The sequence below is a fragment of the Lactuca serriola genome, chromosome 1 (assembly GCF_051521515.1).
Source record: "Lactuca serriola cultivar US96UC23 chromosome 1, Lser_US96UC23_V15, whole genome shotgun sequence".
NCBI classification, from domain to species: domain Eukaryota; kingdom Viridiplantae; phylum Streptophyta; class Magnoliopsida; order Asterales; family Asteraceae; genus Lactuca; species Lactuca serriola.
Window position 1 is genome coordinate 48,061,913 of NC_136408.1, and position 20,755 is coordinate 48,082,667.

At 33.4% G+C, this 20,755-nt stretch overlaps 1 protein-coding gene and 1 pseudogene across 1 annotated transcript; both read right to left on the minus strand.

Annotated features, from left to right (window-relative positions):
* Nucleotides 1-219: 219 nt before the first annotated feature.
* Nucleotides 220-1,227, minus strand: LOC145087265 (uncharacterized). Its single transcript, XM_079025195.1, has one exon. It carries the CDS (start codon nt 1,150-1,152, stop codon nt 397-399), a length of 756 nt encoding a protein of 251 aa, XP_078881321.1. The 5' UTR covers nt 1,153-1,227; the 3' UTR covers nt 220-396.
* Nucleotides 1,228-1,758: 531 nt separating this feature from the next.
* LOC145087256 (mitogen-activated protein kinase kinase 5 pseudogene) lies at nt 1,759-3,407 on the minus strand (annotated as a pseudogene).
* Between the last annotated feature and the right edge of the window lie 17,348 nt (nt 3,408-20,755).

Below are 20,755 nucleotides of genomic sequence, written 5' to 3' on the forward strand. Positions count from 1 at the left end.
AATAATTTTGTGTTATCTAAATTACAATGAAAACTGGTATGAAACATAAAAGACGGAAACTTGGGTAAACTTGGGTCATATAGAATCGAACAATAATATAATACTATTATCATGCGTATGTTTTTTTTTGACAAAATTTTGATTATCTCTTTGAATCATTTGAAGTTTGACATCATTCATTAGATCATTTCATTGTGCGGATATTTGGCTCTTCAGATCTAAATAACATTACCATATTAATTATAATGAAATCAAATAAAGCAGTAACCACCATTCATTATTCACTGCTTATGCATTTGTCACGTACGTAGTAAATAGAAATTAAAGCAACAACATTATTTAGAGGATTATATATCAAGCACACACTTCTTTGTAATACGGTAGGTTCTTAGATGTTCATTCATCATCGTCAAGTCCCTTCAAAGTCCAAGACGGCTTCTGGCAACCAGGATTCATGCCACTCTGAGCGTGACCGTAGTTTGGGCCAGGAGCTCCATAGCCGTGCCCATGTGTGAGCTTTTCAAAATGGTTCATAACACCACCTCCATGTCCATTTGAATTTCCAAAACCATGTGAATCTCCATAGCTGTGTGATTTACCAAAACCATGTGGACTCCCTAGGCCATGACCTTGTGGGCTTCCATGGCCTTGTTGGCTTCCATGGTTGAATGAGTTTTCATATCCATGTGATTTACCAAGACCATGTGGACTCCCTAAGCCATGACCATTTGGGCTTCCATGGCCTTGTTGGCTTACATGGCTGAATGAGTTTTCATATCCATGTGATTTACCAAGACCATTTGGACTCCCTTGGCCATGACCATGTGGGCTTCCATGGCTGAATGAGTTTTCATAACCTTGTGACTTTCCATAGCCATGTGAATTTCCTCCATATCCACCAGCAGCACTGGGCTTGACTGGATGGCTGGGTCCATGGCCATGCTGGTATTCATCACCAGCAGACCAAGTAGATTGGTATTGTGAAACATGGCTTGATGGGTAAGTTGAAACTTGAGGATAAGTCGGGTATGGGGTTGTCTGGGCTGCAGTTATTCCGTGGAAGTTGTTGTTGAAGTAGCCATCAGCCCCTTGGTGTGTTGGATAGTTGTTCTGCTGGTAGCCACTAGGGTAACGTTGAACCTCAAGAACCATTTTTTTTTCTTTGAAAAAAAAATGTACGTCAAATTTAAACCTGTGTTGCTGATGGTTTTTCTATACTCTTGCTTCATCCTATTTATAGGGTTAAGCCCATGATTCCAAATAAGTCGAAAGATGCATTACGTCTCTTGTCATGGGAATATCACCCCACATTCAGTGGTCATCTTTTTATCGAATTGAAAGGTATTTACAACTTTATTCCCAACTTATTGAATGACTATAGATTCTGATTTAGAACACCCAAATGTAGTCATATATACTAATGCATTATCGTGTTTAGAACTTGTACTGTTTGATGGCTTGCCAACTTACTATATTGAAGAAAACTAACAAAAGATACTTTTCATTTCCTCTTATCCCATGTTATTCCACATTATGATGCATCAGTTCTATTCCCTTATCGTCCTTTTTCGTGATTTATTTCCCTCAATTATATATATTCCTATTCTTTTCCTTCCACTTGTCTTGTATTTTGGAAAATGTAGTAATCAAAATTTCATGTCACATCACATACACAATGATGAGCACGAAAGGAACCATGCTTGAGCAAGATACAACTACGCTTCAATAAACTCACCAAACATATAATAAAATATAAAATGCATTTTAATACCATCTTATATATATTGCGTTGAAAATGTACATCCACGAATGCTCTAACTTTTATGAACTTTTAACTCTTACATTTCTTATTTGTTTGCTTTTGCATTTTTATTAACAGATTAATTACAAATGAAGAGCGATACAAATGGCATCATGTATATAATATATTATATATAAATAAAACAATCGTCATTCCCTAATTAACCTCCATGGTTCGTTCCACTTAAAGAACATGAATACCCCTAAAAAGAACATGAATTTTGTTGCAGCCTAACCCAGCCCAATCCAAGGCCCAAATGATTATCTTACAAGATCGTTCTTTGTTGTTACTTGCGCTTCTGGTTGTACTTACGTACATCAGGAGGATGAAGAAAATTGTGGACAAGGAGGAGGAAGTAGCTCATATGTTGGATGCACCTGACTGTAAGTGCTATGTTTATGGTTTAGAGCTGCTCCTGTAACGAACGGGTGCCTCAACAACTGCGCCGCCGTCCATCTCCTCGCCGGATCCTTCTGCAAACAGCATGCAACAAAATCTCTGAACTCACGAGAAGCAGTCGCCGGCGCTTTTGGTGGCTGTGACATGCAAATTGCACACATAAGGCTCGCCCAATCACCCTGTCTTCCGACGGTAAACGGAAAACGCCCCAGATAGAATTCCAAAATGCTCACCCCCACGCTCCATATATCTCCGGCGCACCCGTCGTATTTTCCTTCGTTCAGGTCGGTGTTTATTCTTTCCGGGCTCATGTAAGCAATCGTACCCACCGCAGAATTACAGGGATCCATCGTTTGTTCCAAGATTCTCGAAACCCCAAAATCCGCAATCTTCACTTGTTTCTTGGAATTAATCAACAGATTGGAAGGTTTTATATCACGGTGGACGATCTTTCGCCGGTGGAGGTAGTAAAGTCCGGAGATAATCTGACGGGTGAGATCGGCCAACAAGGACTCATCGGACAAGTGGGTGCCTTGAAGGCAACCACCGTCCATGTACTCAAGAAGCACCTGAATCTCACCGGCACGATCAAACATGTCGTGACACTTGACGACGTTAAGGTTGTCGACCCCACGTAGAATCTCGATTTCTCGACGGATCTGATGGCGGGCATCGTCGTCGTGGGTTCCATAGATTACTTTGAGAGCGAAGAGCGTGTCGGTAGGGCGATGGAGGACTTTGTAAACAGTACCGCCACTGCCGCTTCCGATTCTGTTGATCCGATGGAGGTCGGAAAAGTTGATGTGTTGGTGTTGGAGGGCGGAGGAGGGTGGGAGAGGGAGAGGAACGGCGATCTGGGGCTGGGGTAAAGGTAAAGGTAAAGTTAAGTCAAGACGACGTCGAGGGCGACTATTGGTGTTGTTGTTGTTGTTGGGCTTCATTGACTAGACCAAATAATTAAAGTGATTCAGATTTCAGAGCGTTGGTTGATGCATAGACTAGACGATCGATGTATATGTATATATAATATATGACGAATAATAAACCTAAAGACGAAGAAGTAAGGAAAGGGTTTAGGGTTTGAAGTTGTGATCTGGTGAAGGTTCTGGGAAGAAGATGAAGGTTGGAATAATTCTACTCATGTGTTTCGGAGAATTGATGGGTGTCGAAAAAACTAAGTATGTTACTCATTTATTGCCTCAAGGTCAACGTTGTTATCTCTTTTGGAGGTATATATGTGTAAAAATTTAATTAGAAACGTATTGTATTTGATATCCTTAGTTTTCGTGAAAATGATGTTCGATGTTGAAAATACATGCTTGCTAGATACGGAATATAGTTTTTTTATTAATAAAGAAAAAATATATATATTAAGAACATGACTAAAGTGTGGTATTAAATCCATTTAGATGATAGTTAAAAAAACGTTCTTGAACTAGTCCACTACACTACAGTATTCATGGTTTTAAAGGATCTGGGGACTACATGGTCACTTCTGAATTAGAACCTTTGGTATTAGATTTGAACTCGGGATCTCTTGTATGAAAATGAAAAGTTTATCTTTTGTTTTCTCAACGGCTTGGTTATTCAGGCTGTGGTATAGATACTAGAGTTAATTAAGTCGAAATGAATTGGTTTTTTTGTGAATATGTATGTATGTGATAAAAATTACATTTAGATATATAAAGTAAAAAAAAACGTATTGTTACTAATGATTGACGAGTAAAAATAATAAAAGGAGAGGGGTGACTTTTTCTTTTGAGCAAGAGCAAGAGTCCAGATGGAGGAGGAACAAGTCATAAAAGAAATGGTCTCATTGTATTTCTAATCCATCTCTCCCTCCCAAATTGGACTCGAAAAACACACAACAGTTGACTGCTAACTTAATCCCATTCTCACACTAACTTCATTAATTCCTTTATTATTATCATTCTATTTTTATTTCTTTGTACAAGAATTTCTAAATTAAAAGATGACAGAAATTTGTCCTTTACATACAACATACGTACCCGACAAAAGCATAAAGTTAATAGATTGACGCCTACCATGTTTGTCCATGTGGCTCTCCACTATGTGATGATAGCGGAGAGGAGCAAAGTGTTTGCCGATGTTACTAAACAACCATTTTCAAAATCGCCTCACATCGCCTTCTCTTAGCCACCCTTGATTAATTTTGCGTCACTAGTGAGGAGGTGCTTACCACACTTACCTACCGAGATAAGCCATCGGGTATCATGTTGGTTCGTATAAAATTTTAGATAAGTTAGTGAACACTTTTGTCATACAATAACAAACATAGTAGTATTTAATTATCCTGGATCCATCCACGTCTTATAACTTATCGTTTGTCTTTTGACATTTCATTTATTTTAGTACAAACCAAGAGTACATATTATTTACAGGTTTCGTTGATGAGGTATTAGATATCCAGAAACAAAGACAAGGAACTAGATATCCAGAAACAATGACAAGGAACGGTGGTGAAACAACATTATTATTAATATCAAAAGTAGAAACTCTTCTACTTGTAAGATCAAATGCTAAACGATTTTTTTTCCAAACGAAACAATTAGCGTTTATCGGTAGCCAATTATTCAATAGAAACCAGTAAGAATGTGATTGTAAGAGGCTTTATCGATGGTTCTCTTGAAGATTGCACATAGAAGATACCCTGCGAATTTCCAAGTCAGGCCCACGAATCATTTTGATTTGACATGATATTATGTTCTTGAAAGAGTGCTAAAAGATCCATCAATTGTTGTGATTCAACTCCCGTTTTCATGCAAATTTTATCCGATTTAGTTATGTATAAATGAGGGAATCTATTTTTTAATGTTGCATTTCCAATCCATACATCTTTCCCATACATAGTTCTTGAACCATTGTTGACTTTCTGTGTCACCTTGATCCAAGTATTTTTCATTTCTACCTTTAGTATGAAATTTAATTGAAAAATTGGTCCCTTGGCTCATTAAGTGAAAACGTGCCTTCAGTTGAGTACGATGGGCGTACGTGATTGATGTCCAAACCCTAATTTTTAGGGTTTGATCCCTTTTTAAACATCATTAACTTTTCAATGTCTTTTCCCTCATCAACCTCCATCTCCCAATTCGTCCCTAGCAAACCCTAATCCATTGTGTGAGCATTTTGAGTTTGAGATAGTGTACTTTTGTGTTCTTCAAGGAAAGAGAAGATAGTAGATTCATCTTGGAAGCTCAAGACAACTTAGATCCAGAAGTATCTCCCCCTTAAGCATGATTTGAAGGTATAAAGGTTGGATCTTGATGTGTTATTTTGCTAGTCTAGAGTTTATGTACACTTTTGGTCCCATAGTTTGGTCTAGTGGAGTATGAGCTACTCCAGGTACTTGAAATGTAGTTATCTATAGTTTTGAGATCATAGATTCATAAAAATGAGAGTTTTGGCATCCTCGTTAATCCATGCAAGAGTTTTGGGACTTTGGATGACTTTTAGACCAAGAGTTTGAGTTTTTACCCTCATGTATGCATGCAAATGGATAAAGTCAGAGACTTTATCCATTAAGACTTCCCTTTTTACCTGGATTTAAAGTTTGGTGTTTTGGCTGAATCAAAAAAGCTTAATGTATATTATGAATTGTACAAGATCGGACTTAGCATATAGTGTAAGTAGATTGAGCCGATACTCCCACAATCTTGGGAAAGATCATTGGTATGCATTAGTGAGAGTGCTTAGATATTTAAAGCATATAATGAATTATGGATTGCATTATACGAGATATCCTCCTGTTCTTGAAGGGTATTGTGATGCAAATTGGATTTCCAATACTTCAGAGGCAAAATCCACAAGTGGATATGTGTTCACTCTAGGTGGAGTTGCTATCTCTTGGAAATCATCTAAGCAAACTATGAATACTCGTTCTACAATGGAAGCAGAGCTTTTTGCTTTAGACAAATTTGCTAAAGAAGCTAAATGGCTTAAAAGCTTCGTAAAAGGTATTCCTCTATGGCCTCAACCTGTTACTGCCATTGGCATACATTGTGATAGTATGACTGCTTTTACTAGAGCACAAAGTCATATATACAATGACAGGTCGAGACACATTAGGCACAAACATATTACAATAAGACACTTGTTGAAGAATGGAATCATTTCCATTAGTTACATAAAGTCAAAGGAAAATATAGTTGATCCCTTGACAAAAGGCCTAGGTAGAGAGCAAGTTCTCTTCACATCGAGGGGAATGGGCTTAAAGCCAACACAATGAGTCACCACCTGGCGGAAACCTAACCTAGCAACATTGGAGATCCCATGGTCTAGGTTCAATAGGACAACTAGTTGGGGAAGACTCAAAGAAGCACTAACACAAAGGTATGCTCACTCTTATGATATTTATTTTGTATTTTTCCATTGATGATACTGTTGGATTAGTGTCTAAGTCCATAACTATTTTGGTATGTACTTGACCCGATTATGAGCATGGTCCGTTTGGGTTGTCTTCACCATAGCAACTTGTAGGATGAATTAAGGAGAGAAATGTTTAATTATGATTTATTAATATATTATGAGAATAATATATTAAAGGAGAAATCATATTGTTTAATTAATATTAGTCAAGAATTAATTTTGTGGCTAAAAGAGATTAATTAAACTTAAGGGACTTATTGTGTAATTATAAGATAATTACATAGATGGGCTAATGGACTCCATAGAAGGTGGAGTGGACGAATTATATGGGGAAGCCCATAAGAATTCGTCCAAGGCTTCTAAAGAAGGGGTCCATGGACTGCCTAGGGTTTAAGCAGTCAAATTAGGGTTTCCTTGTTAGATAACCCTAATTGCCTACTTATTTAAGGAGCGCCTAAGCCCCAAAAACGGGGTGACTGAATCCTTAGGGTTTCCTGGACGTTTTGGAGCCTCTTTCCTCTTCTCTTCTTCATCTTGTTGCTTAGTGGTGTTTGTGACTCCATTAGAGGTGCAACACTTGAGGCACTAAGCTTGCTGAAGCCAAGGAATTGATTGTTATTGCTACATAACAATCAAGGTAAGATCTAAACCCTAATTCATATGTTAATTTGATTACTAGTACGCTAGATCTAGGGTTTGTAAGTCTTGGAAGTTTATTGCATGTTCAAAGTAGAAAAACTAGATCCAAGCAATTAGGGTTGCATGAACACCATAGGATTGATGTTATGCGCAAAACCCATCAGCGGTATCAAAGACTAGGTCGTTTTTCTATTGAATAGATGCATAATTGGACTGCCAAAGATCCGAAAATCGAATTTTTTTGCTCATTGTCTGATAAACTCGCCAAGTTGCTCTATGAACTCGACGAGTTGCATGAACTCGACGAGTTCCAAAGAGGACTCGACGAGTTGGATGTTCAGTTGACGGGATTTTCGATTTTCTGGCCAGCTTTTGTTAAGGATAATTACCAAAACTCGTTTTTATTGACTAAAATCGATTATTTATGTTTGGAATGTTTATCCTTATCAAAATTAATGGATTTGGTTAAATATGGATAGTATAGGATTATTATTAGATAAATATTTGACCTTGTAAGTTTGAAAAGTTTCAATTTGCACCCTTTAGGTTTTATAGCTTAAATTTGAACTTAAAAGTTTTTGTTTTTGAAATTTAAATAGTTAAACCTCGATGTTTTGAAAGGTTTCCAAACTTGTCCTCAAGTTTTGGAATTTAAATTTTGATTAAAAGTTTAATTTTTAAATATTTAAATTCTAAACCCTAAGTTTGAAAAAGTTTCAAAAACTTGCCCTCAAGTTTTGGATTTTAAATTTTAATTAAAAGTCTTAATTTAAAATCTTAAGATCTAAAAACCTTGTATTTTGAAAAGTTCAAATTACACCCTCATGGTTTTGTTAAGTTAATTAAAAGTTTAATTAAAAGAGAAAGTTAATAAAGCCACCTAGTATTTTAAAAGTGTAAAATACACCTTATACTATATTTTAAAGAGTCAGTCTTACCGTTAGTAGGCCTCATTCACGAAGTTGGTCTAAAAGGGGTGTTTAAGGAAATTGTCTATAAAATGGCGATTGAATGGGTATCCACTCTTACCCGCCGCACTCTTGACTAGTGGAGGGTCGTTAGCCGAACGGGTAGGATAGGACAGAAACTTTCCATTATAAGTATAATGAAGTACAAAGTAACTACATGTTTTTACGAATTCCCAAATCATAGTTACTTTAGGCAAAATGTGAAATTGTATGCTAATCCATGGAATGTCACTTTGTACCCTTGCCGAGACGTTAGTGGAGCGTGTGTGGTTAACCGGCACACTAATTTGGGTTTGGCATTGGTAGCGAAGGGTGACTCGATGTCTGTCATAGATCAATGGAGCATGTGTGGTTAACCGACACATTGATTAGGTGAGCATAACATTGAGTGCACCAAGTACATTCGCATGGTTATTCACACCTTGTTTGTGATCCTCGGCATCCCAGTCGCAAATAGTAGAGCATAATCAAGATTAAACATGTAATTGAAAGGTTCAATGAATCTCAAAAGATCTAGGAGTTTCAATTCATTTAAAACTTAAATTTCTTTTTCGTTTTTCATGGTGGAAATTGGTAAATCTTCATTTACCTACCTTCAAATATCCTGCAACTAGATTATGGCATCCCTCTTCTAGGTTGTAGAGTATTGTGTTGGATCATAGCCTTGATGTTTCATTTGGGTGTTACATCAAGGATTCTAATCAACTTAACTTGAATTTTTCTCTCGTTTTGTAGATGTCTGAATCTAACAATGGTCTTCCCAAATCCCATGGAACAAGTTTTCCAAATGAAGATGATACTCCACGATATGATCGAGGAGCCAGAGATCATGCTTCACTTCCTCCACATCCTCCAATTATTCTCCCTGACCCACAAGTTTGAAGAATTGAATAGTTCAATCTAACTCAAGCCCTTTTGGCAAGTAAACACGAAGATGGGAAACCTGTGTGTGCACACGTCTTAGAGATGAAGTCACACATTGACAGGTTAAGGATGTTGGGTGTCGAGATTTCAAGTGAGTTGGATGTTGACTGTGTTCTTCAATCACTTCCTGAATCATATATTGAGTTCGTTAGAGAGTACTATATGATGGACCACGATGTGACCCTCATTGATTTGACCTATTTGCTTATAGCTGCTGAATCAACAATGATTTGGCGTGCTGGTCAAGCAAATTTGTCTGGTGAATCAAACTCCCAAACTTCAATGGACACTGGCAACATTGGAAGTCCAGAAAGGACTAATTCGGAGATAGTTCCTTGTGTTATTCCAAAGGAGTCCATTTGTTTTTATTGCCAAAAGAAGGGGCATTGGAGACGAAGCTGCCCTATTTACCTGAGAGATCTAAGAGATGGGAGAGTCAAGACGTATGACTCTACTTCAGGTGAAATCCACCATCTAAATCTTTTAAGTTCCTATTCTAGATTCTTAATACATGATGTGATAAGATTACATTTTGATGTTTTGAAGGATCGAAGAAAAGAGAGGAAGCTTAAGGGAAAAAGTGAGCTGAATCTGATCGTGAAGAAATGGATTTCGATCGCATTGCTTAAAGATCAGATTTTTGAGCTGCTACTTTGGAGTTAAGATAAATTGCTAAGAAATACGTAATAACATAGTTTTTCAGTTGAATTGCATTGTAAGGAAAAAGTTTTTCCGTAATAAAATAAAATTTGTTTTGTCTTATTTATTTATCCTTGCAATGGCATGTATGAAAAAAAAATGATGTTTGAAAGTTTCTACTATTGGCAATAATGGATTTGATTCTTAATTGCGTTATTTGTGGAAATTTACCAAATAGGGAGAGTTTCTCATCGCCCAAGTTTCAATTAGACAGAAACTTGGAATCATGCAACTTGCATTGTGTGATGAATGAAAAACTTTCATATTTGGAAATTAGACTAATTCCTTGACAAAGAGTCAAGTGAAGGGCTAGGGATCAGGTACACTTGGTTGTACGTTGGTCAAGTCCACCACAAAGAGAGATAGAGTATTTTTCATGATTTACTAAAGTTTAGTAAATATGATTATACTTATAAGATTAAGTGTAATTCTGAGTTGATTGAAAAGGTTTCAATAAATAGCAGAACGAATAAGAAGAATCAAGTAAGGCAGAAAGATAAAAGGTTCTCTATTCTAAGAAGAAGGGAGAGTACCTTTTATTGTGTTTTATGATAAGTCTTAATGATTAAGAACCATATATTAATTGATCCTCTAAGTGAGTCTTAGTACATATGTATGTCTAAGAAGAGGAATCGGGAATTGTGGAAATGGTTAAATCAAGAAGTCAATCATACTTCGTTCCAATATCGAGTCTTAGAGTCATACTCCAAGATTGCGAATTGAGTGACACGTCTTTAGTAGGTTTATAACACTCAACAAATGTGGAATTGGAAAAAGTCTTCTTATTCCTACACATTTGAAATTGGTAAGTTGTGATGTCTTGTAGAAGACAAAGACCAACGAGAACCAATTTAGCGAAGTGTTAGTCTTGATAGGATTTCACACTAACTCTTGAATATTTGTTTTGTCAAGAAAAGTTCATTGACAAAGAGAATCATATATGTCAAGAAGTCAGTGGGAGTCTCAATTGTCTTGAAAAGTTTAAGAGCTAATTAAGAATAAACCGATAGTTAATCACTAGCACACGACTTGAGGTTGGCGACCTATCGTGTTGACATAATTTTGTTTCTGTGTCATTCCAGATTAAGTCAACTATACAATATGAGTTCTATGAGTTCTCAATTGGATTGCATAAAGGCAAGGCACCCTGATCAATGGAAAGTACATTGATAAGGTAAGGGTGAGCTGCTCAACAACCTGGAAGCAATGGTAGGCATCCATGCTTCCATAAGGCGAGAACTCAAGATTAAACAAGTTCAGTCCATATGAGTTGGATTTGTCACAAACATTGTCTTATGATTGTTGTCATCACAAATTCACATGGATAGGAACACATACACTTTGAAATCTAAGTGTTGTAAGGTTTATCTCCTTCATGAAAATGATTGTGAGGAAATGCTTTCACTTAGAAAGATTTTAAGAAGATTGCAATTGTGAAAATTGTATTCTCAAATTCGATTATGATTACGGCATCCCTTTTCATAGTTCGAATTGTGAGATTTGGCAATTGGTCTGAACATTTAGGACTTAGTAACATAAGTTCTGAATTTCTTTAGACACGCATGTGAGCTTTCTAAGGCAGAGGTGTATGAGTTTAAGATGCTTAGATAAAGGTTTATCAAAGCATCAGGTATTTAGAAATATGAACTTAAGGAATTCAATAAGTATTGTTTTCTGGAAGTTCAGATGTTTTCTGAATATATATCAAAGCTAGTGGGAACATAAGTGTTATGATTGTATAGTAATAATCATCGTGTTGGTGGGAGCATGATTATTATTTCAAGTATTGCAAGTTAGCAATATTAATTATAGAAAACAAGGATTCACTTTGCAAAGTTGTAGGGGTTGAAAAGTTGTTTTGCTATAATTAAGGGAGAGAATATTATACTTCGTTTCAAAATCTAAAGCTTAGATTGATAAATTTTAATAAATTTAGTCAAAGGATACATAGTGTGTTCTCAAATTTCGATTATGATTACGGCATCCCTCTTCATTGTTCGAATAGTGAGAACATGACACATAAAATATTATGGCAGAAGATTAATAAAATATCATATCTTTATGTAAGACATTATGCATCGTGTCCCATACACTTCGGGTATAGGATCGATTGCAAAATGCTATAATATTTGACCATTCTAAAATTTTCCAAATGCCTAGCGCATTAAGAGGGAAAAAGGACTAGAATCGGCTTTGACTAAAATAATTAAACAACTATCAAAGGACGACCCAAAGTTCGTTGAGGATTTGTTGCTTGTGAATAGTTGGATGTATAGTGTTCGATGGACCATAACGACATTATTATGAATAGATAAGATTCTGTTAAGAATGAGTTGTCGTATGGCAAATATGGAAATGCCTCCATATTGGGAGTTGAAGTTAAGAATATATGTCTAGATTAGAAAATTTTATGCAAAAGGGATGTTCAAAGGAATGTACTTTGAGTGAGAGACATCACATCTATAGAATTGTTTTGTAACAATTTCTAATAGAGAACCTTGTATTTGCATTGGCCAAGTCTTTGTGACTTTTGTGCTATGACTTTACGAAAGGATCGTTGCATAAAATGTTAGAATCTAACATATTCTAGTAGTGGCAAGAACCTTGTGTTCTTACACTAACGATGAGGATTAGGAATTGTGAAATGAGCATCATTGGAAAAGTTTTCAATTGATCTATTTCATGGACCATAGGAAACAAAGTGTGCATGCTTCGAGCATGGGACAATTGTTGTTGTAATTCAAGTAATGAGTTGATTATCCGAAACATTAAATGATAAATAATGAGTAATCAATATGGTGGTTAAATATAAGTGTTTTATTTACTCTCACAAGTTTGGGGCCATATAGGATTAAGTATTATTGTTGTGTTTCAGATTGCATGTTTTGACATCCAGAATAACTAGGTTATTCGAACCTCCACAGTCGGTCATACTTTGGAAGTAGGTATGAAGCAATACTGTCATGAAGAGTCTGTAGATTGTCTAAAATTTTAGACATAGCACAAGTTTGCTGTAGAGTTCATGAGTGCTTTAATAAGATTAGAGTATTGGATTAAACCCACGCTCACAAGAATTACTTCATGGATTTTATCATGAGTGATTGTGAGTCGATAATATTGTATATTCTTGAAACCGAGACGTGTGACTTGTTATTTGTTGGTCGGTTACACATTGATGGTAAGTAAACGCACGAGTAACTTGGTGTTATAAAACTTATTGTTGAGTGTGATTCGATGATTGAATACAAGCGAGCATATGAGTCGAAGTTTATCCATTCCTTTTACCCAAAGTGGGATAAAAGCGATATATGTGGGCCCCTCGATGATTTAGTGATGACACCTAAGCGCTTGGCCAAGCCGGGACTAAGTTGATGTGTTCAATTGTAGTCTGTTGTCAGTCGTCATAAATCGGAAGTCGGGAAACAGTATAGAGAGAATGACCGAAATTCATGTCTTGTGTCTATACGATATCTTGAGAATGGAGGAATATATGATCCCTTATCTAAAGGACACGTTGTCTGATAAGATCAGACTTGACAACGGCTTTTGAAAGCTATGATTGTTGATCAGGTTCTGAAGTCATGCAAAATAGTTATTAGACTTATCCAAGTGGGAGACTGTTGGATTAGTGTCTAAGTCCATAACTATTTTGGTATGTACTTGACCCGATTACGAGCATGGTCCTTTTGGGTTGCCTTCACCATAGCAACTTGTAGGATGAATTAAGGAGAGAAAGGTTTAATTATGATTTATTAATATATTATGAGAATAATATATTAAAGGAGAAATCATATTGTTTAATTAATATTAGTCAAGAATTAATTAAGAATTAATTTTATGGTCAAAAGAGATTAATTAAACTTAAGGGACTTATTGTGTAATTATAAGATAATTACATAGATGGGCTAATGAACTCCATAAAAGGTGGAGTGGATGGATTATATGGGGAAGCTCATAAGAATTCGCCCAAGGCTTCTAAAGAAGGGGTCCATGGATTGCTTAGGGCTTAAGCAGTCAAATTAGGGTTTCCTTGTTAGATAACCCTAATTGCCTACCTATTTAAGGAGCCCCTAAGCCCCAAAAACGTGGTGACTGAATCCTTAAGGTTTCCTCGACGTTTTGGAGCCTCCTTCCTCTTGTCTTCTTCATCTTGTTGCTTAGTGGTGTTTGTGACTCCATTAGAGGTGCAACACTTGAGGCACTAAGCTTTCTGAAGCCAAGGAAATGATTGTTGTTACTACATAACAATCAAGGTAAGATCTAAACCGTAATTCATATGTTAATTTGATTACTAGTATGCTAGATTTAGGGGTTGTAAGTTTTGGAAATTTATTGCATGTTCAAAGTAGAAAAACTAGATCCAAGCAATTGGGGTTGCATGAACACCATAGGATTGATCTTATGCTCAAAACCCATCAGATACAGGGATGAATTCTTTATTCTTAATAATGTAGATAACTTTTATAGTGGAATAGTACGGATTGTTCCAGATTAGCATTACCTATGTGAGATGGATGTGAGGTCGCATCTTTGGGAGCTGATATGGCTAAGCTCTATAAAAGTCTCATGAAGAAAGGATTGTTCACGACCGAATGAACACAACGGTAAGAAATGATCTATGCTTAGATATGATATGTGTGATACTTCTTGCTTTTATTCTACTATAAAAAGTGGTTAGTTCAAGACTCTAGTTCACTACCCACAAAGTAGATCCAAGTGTACTCACTATGAAAGGTTCCAAGTTTTACAATACCTATTCAGATGCATTTCATATCTTACTTCCCTTATTTGAATATCAAAGTTCACTTATTTTCTATTCAAATGTGGGATATTCTTGGAATTTGAATAGAAAATGTGGGGTATTGTTGGAACTTTGCTTTACAAAATTACAATGTGGGACTTATCCCACATTGGTGGAAGAGAAAACCTTTTCCCACCTTATATGTTTTATCCTACTCATTTAATCAAATGGATCAAGTAATGGGTTAAGCATATTAGGTTTGGTTTGTGGTGTTGGACTAGCCTAATTGGACTCAAAATAGGCTAATATCAAGAAAATATTTAATGGTTAAAAGATGGGCATTGGGCCTTGGGGCTCTTGGGGTCCTCCTGATTAATTAAATATTTTTTAATTATGAAATTAATTTTTTATTTTTTATTTTTATTAAATTCATAATTATTGAATGACAGATATTATGACAGTTATTTTCTGTTTTGACAGTTTCCAACTGTCATAACTAATACCTATAAATACCTGTTTCCATTCATCTGTAAGGGATTACAGAAATCATTTTACACCACAAATTCTCTTGCAAATTCGTTCTTCCTGAAGATGAAGATAACATAGAAATTTCGACAGATTCAAGATCACTTCTTGGATTGATTGTTGTATCCTCTGACAGATCCCTAGCAGGGAAATTTCTGTCTTAGGATACTGCAGAGCAGACCTCAATCTGTACAAATTCGTGATTATATTTTCTGTGTAATCAACATACAAGTATGTTTTCTGTAAATTGATTCTTGTATATTATATATATTTGAATTTCGTTTGTTTTATTTCAGTTAGTTTTGTTGATTGTATACTTCTGTCATAACAACAACAAATGTACAACTTTTGGCTAGAAAAGTCCAAAGCAATCTTACACACCAAAATCATTTAATGAAGAAGATTTTAAGTTTGATTTGTACACAAGAGATAAACACAAATGTTGCTAAATTGTCATGATCGCAACAAATTCTATCACCAAAATGATTGGTCTTATGACATAGAACCTTCGTAAAGTACATTTGTTTTCCCCACCAATAAAGCTGGATGGAAGGTACACCGACCAATCACCTCGGTAAATCGCATAAAACCACAAACCTAGAGAATGAAAGCAAAAATTAGGTTTGCTATTTTGTGTAATTTGTCTAATATGGTATTTAACAAAGGTATATAATTATATAATGATCAAAATGTAATTAAACGATAAAATTATGTATAATGAGAAACAAGAATAACATGTAATACTCTATATAAACAAACAAAAGCTTTATAATTAAAATATGTAAAAGATATCATTTGTTGAAACTCGTATTTTAGGGTTCGCTTACTTTGTGCGCTTCGTTGATGCAGTCTCCACCAAAAAATTATACTTTTCTATGTTTGATTATGATCACTTACCATGGTCGGTCCCATATGTTTCCTCAACCCATATCTTTAAAGTATGCATTTTCTTTGAAAGTCATAATGTAGAAACAAAATATGTTGTTTTCTAAGTAAGGGAAAATACAACAATAGAATATAAACTCAAGTATACGATTAAAGATCTTTAATAAGATTATAAGACAACTTTTTTTAGTGTATACTAGTATTTCCTTAGGCTAAGTTTTTTAAGGAATTAATATAATACTTTTATTTTCGTGAATTTTCTATCTATATTTTTATCTGAATATCGGTTTAGGTTTATAACCAAAAGACATTTGACATATGGCTATTATGATGTTGAAAAGATCGTAAGAACCCAAATGGTTGTGGTTCAAGTCCTATGATAAACAAAAAAATGATTAAATGAAATTGTGAGAGGTTCCAAAAAAACATTTAGGCTTAAATGGGGCTTAACTTTCATTTCTTTTGTACATAAAAACATCAATCTAACATTAAAAATCATAGAGATTAAAAACATACATATTAAGTTTCAAAATTATTCATACAAGTTTCTAAAGTCTTGGATGTAAAAGGAGAGTTTCGAATTTCATTTTTAATTTATATAAACAATACAAAATCACTACATACTAAGATTACCAAGTTGTTAAACATTATATGATATTTATACACCGAACTAAAATAAAATTAACAATATAAAAGCTAAAGAAAATATTGAGTTTCAAAAGGGAAGATGACATAAAAGCCCTTAAGTTTTCACAACAATGTCAGTTTTACCCTTGGACGTGTTTTAGTTCAGTAAAACTGAATGTTTTGTTTAATTTGTTCATTTATACCATTTTAGTTGGTTTCCAGGTAATCTACCGATTACCTAATACCAGTAAAGCCTTGACTTTTCAAAATTGTTCCGATTTACCCTTAAATTTTCAAAAATATTTGAATTTACCCTTTGATTGTTATTTTGAATATCATTATTGTTGTTGTTATTATTATTATTATTATTATTATTATTATTATTATATGTTTAATATGTTTTTAAATGTATAAAAATATTTTAAACGTACATTTTAAATACGTTTTTAAATGTATAAAAATATTCTTATAGATTTAAAAAATATATTTACTATTTAAAAATATATTTACTTCTATTTAGTATTTGTACAGATTTGAAAGCCAATTTACGCTTCTAAAATTGTATTTATATATTAAAAATATATTTATTTGTATTTAGTAGGTATATATATATATATATATATATATATATATATATATATATATATATATACCGTATAAAAATATATTGTATACATATAAATATAAAAATATCTATTTATAAGGTTTATATTGTATATAAATATGAAATAAATATATATTTATATTTAGTAAACAAACACCATTTTTTTTTGTTTTGGTTGATGAATCACCCAAATAATTACAAAAATATTTCGTTTATATGTATTTTATCATATAAATATGTGTGTGTGTGTGTGTATATATATATATACTTAGTAATATGTATAAATACATATAGTTATATCTTTTATACAATATAAACCTTATAAATAGGTATTTTATATTTATATGTATGCAATATATTTTTATACGAAATATATATATATATATATATATATATATATATATATATATATATATATATACCTACTAAATACAAATAAATATATTTTGTAATATATAAATACGTTTTTAGAGGCATACACTGGATTTCAAATGTATATAAATACTAAATAGAAGTAAATATATTTTTAAATACTAAATACAAATAAATATATTTTTAAATCAATAAAAATATTTTTGTACATTTAAAAATGTACGTTTAAAATATATTTATACATTTAGAAACGCATTAATATAATAATAATAATAATAATAATAATCAAAATAACAATCAAAATAAGGATAAATCCTAACATTTTTGAAAACGTAAGGGTATATCCGAAATTTTTTGAAAACTCAAGGGTATTACTGATATCAGGTAACCGGCAGGTTATCTGGAAAACGGCTAAAATGGTATAAATGAACAAATTAAACAAAACATCCGACTTTACTAGACCTAAAACACGTCCAAGGGTAAAACCGATATTTTTGTGAAAATTTAAGGGCTTTTATGTCATTTTCCTGTTTTGAAATTATGCATACGAGTTTCAAATTGGTCTACTTAAAGTTACGGTTTCAAAATTCATTTTTAGTGTATATAAACAATCCAATACCACTATATATCATGTTTAGCCAGTTATTAAGTCTCAAAATCAGTCTAAAGAGAGTTCAAAGTGTGCCCATGAATAAGGCACACTGAAATCTAGAAGCCCAAAATTTTCTTAGCCTTTGTATTAACTTAGGTTTATTTTTTAGCCTAAATAGTATTAGGTTGTGTATGAGCAAAGGAAAGGAATGATGCAAGCAGGAATGTGAAAGTTTTGGAGAAAAAACGATGCTTAGGTTCCTTCAATTCAATATTGCAGACAGTGATTATGATTTAGGCATAGGAAAAGGTTACTGATGCTAGTAAAATAGCAAATCATCGTCAAGCTCCTTAGTAACGGTCTTCTTCTTTCAATCTTGCTTAAAGTTAGAAAAGTTTTCATATTGAACACTTCAATCTTCGAAAAACATCAGAAGAATTCCAAAAGCATCGAGTTCTTATTTCTTACTTCTTCAATATCTCCATAAATCTTCGAGTAAATTACACGAATGGTCCCTATGGTTTAGAGTAATTTGCGTGTTTGGTCCCTAACTTATTTTTTTAACTCGGAAGGTCCTCACTGTTTGTTTTTGTTACACGTTTGGTCCATGTCTTACCTAAAAAAATTATTTTGCCTTTGATTTTTTAAAATATTTAAATAAAAAAACCCCAACTCCATCCCCCTCACTTTACCTTAACCATCCCATCATTTTTTCTTATTTAAATAATAGTCTTTTTAGGTAAGACATGGACCAATAGTGTAATAAAAACAAACAGTAGGGACCAAGCGCGTAACAAAAACAAACAATAGGGACTTTCCGAGTTAAAAAAATAAGTTAGGGACAAACACACAAATTACCCCAAACCATAGGGACCATTCGTGTAATTTACTCTAAATCTTCAAAATTAGACAGAAATTAGAAGCCTTCAATTGTCGATGGGAAGTGTTGAAAATCAGAATGAGGGTCTTACGGAGTATGGATGAAAATGTAAATGTATTATACATTTTTTATATGATATTGTTTGAGGTGGATGGTAATAATTTATGTTTCTTTTTTCTTGAATTCAAAATTTTATTATAAGAAGAAATCAAATTTGAAAACAAGAAGATATTCTCATAAATCTCACTTCAAAATTTTGGGTAAATTAGTTTTTTTTTCTTTCATTCATTCATTTTGATTTCTATTTTCTTGATATGAGAAACAAAATCTATCAATCCGGCTTCTAGGTTTCGAAGTTTCTGATTCTTAAGTTGTTTGAAGTTTCAAAAATCAGAACTTCAGAAGGTAAATTGCTATATTTTTTTATTTCTAATTTTTTTAATTAGAAGCAAATGAGACTTTCTCTCTACTGATAATGTAATATAACATTATAATTTCTATTTTTTTCCTGTATGATTCGTTTCTAATTTTTTTTATAGGTTTTTAGAGGACAGAGGTGTAAAAACTTTACTACTTGAGTTTCAAAATTGAGGAACCTTTTGGATAAAGTTATTTATAAAAGTGTTAGTAAAAAGTTTATTTCAACGAATATTAGAATGATGACCGTTTTCAAGTAGAATAATTTTTTTTGTATTATTTTGAATGAAATTTTAGTTTATGTATTTTGCAATAGAATATGAAAAGTTATAATTGTTTTGGTTAAAGTTTTATGTCTTTCAAGTTTTACGCCCTATTTTTTGTTAAATTGCAAAAGGTCTCCGAAATTTTACCGTTCGCCCTGTTAAGTTCTATAATAGTTACAAACTAATTTACTATTAAAAACCTCAAAAACTAAGATCTCGAACTTGACGTTCGGTGTTTTAAAATTGTTCTGTAGGTATACTAAAAAAAACTTATTTGGCTGTGTCAAACGTTCGAAATAAATTCTTAAACATGGACTCGATATTAATTTGAAAATACATAAAAGATAACATTTGATATACAAGTTGCGAAATTATTGTCGGTTTATATCATATATAAAACCTTAAATAAGAGGAACCTTATATAAGTTTACAATTTACAATTCACCTGATTTCAAATTCGATTATGATCATTTAAAAGGAAAAAACTAGACCCAAGTTTTATAAATGTAACATATCCCCAATGGATCATGCATAACAATGTTATATCTTCTAGATCTATGGATGTAGTTTTCAAAAGAATTTATTTTATCATAGATAAAGGCTTAACGACACAGTTTGTTGCCCGTTAGTCAGCTCACTCGTTGAATGATGATAACTAAAATATAGAATGAAAATGAGAATATAGTCTTTTTATTATTATCGGTTTTTAGTTTTATAGTATGATAGTATCTCCGGTTTCATTTTGGTTATGATTGGTGAGTCTTTCTTTTACTTATAAAATAATTATTCCCATCGCACACACCTTCAATTATTGAAATCTTCACTAGTTCTCATGTATTCAAAAAGACTATGATTCTTTATATATAATAATTCTTTAATTAGAAATCACATGTATAAAGAAGGATAAGGAACCTTACATAAAATAATGTTGCTTCATCTTATTTTATTAATTATATTTTTAGAAGACTAGAAACTAATTGGTAAAGTTGTGCTGATTGATTACAAAGACGCCATTATGCAATGCACAGAG

What these genes read in the sequence shown, in the direction of transcription:
- LOC145087265 (XM_079025195.1), bottom strand. Translation starts at nt 1,152, where the DNA reads ATGGTTCTTGAGGTTCAACGTTACCCTAGTGGCTACCAGCAGAACAAC.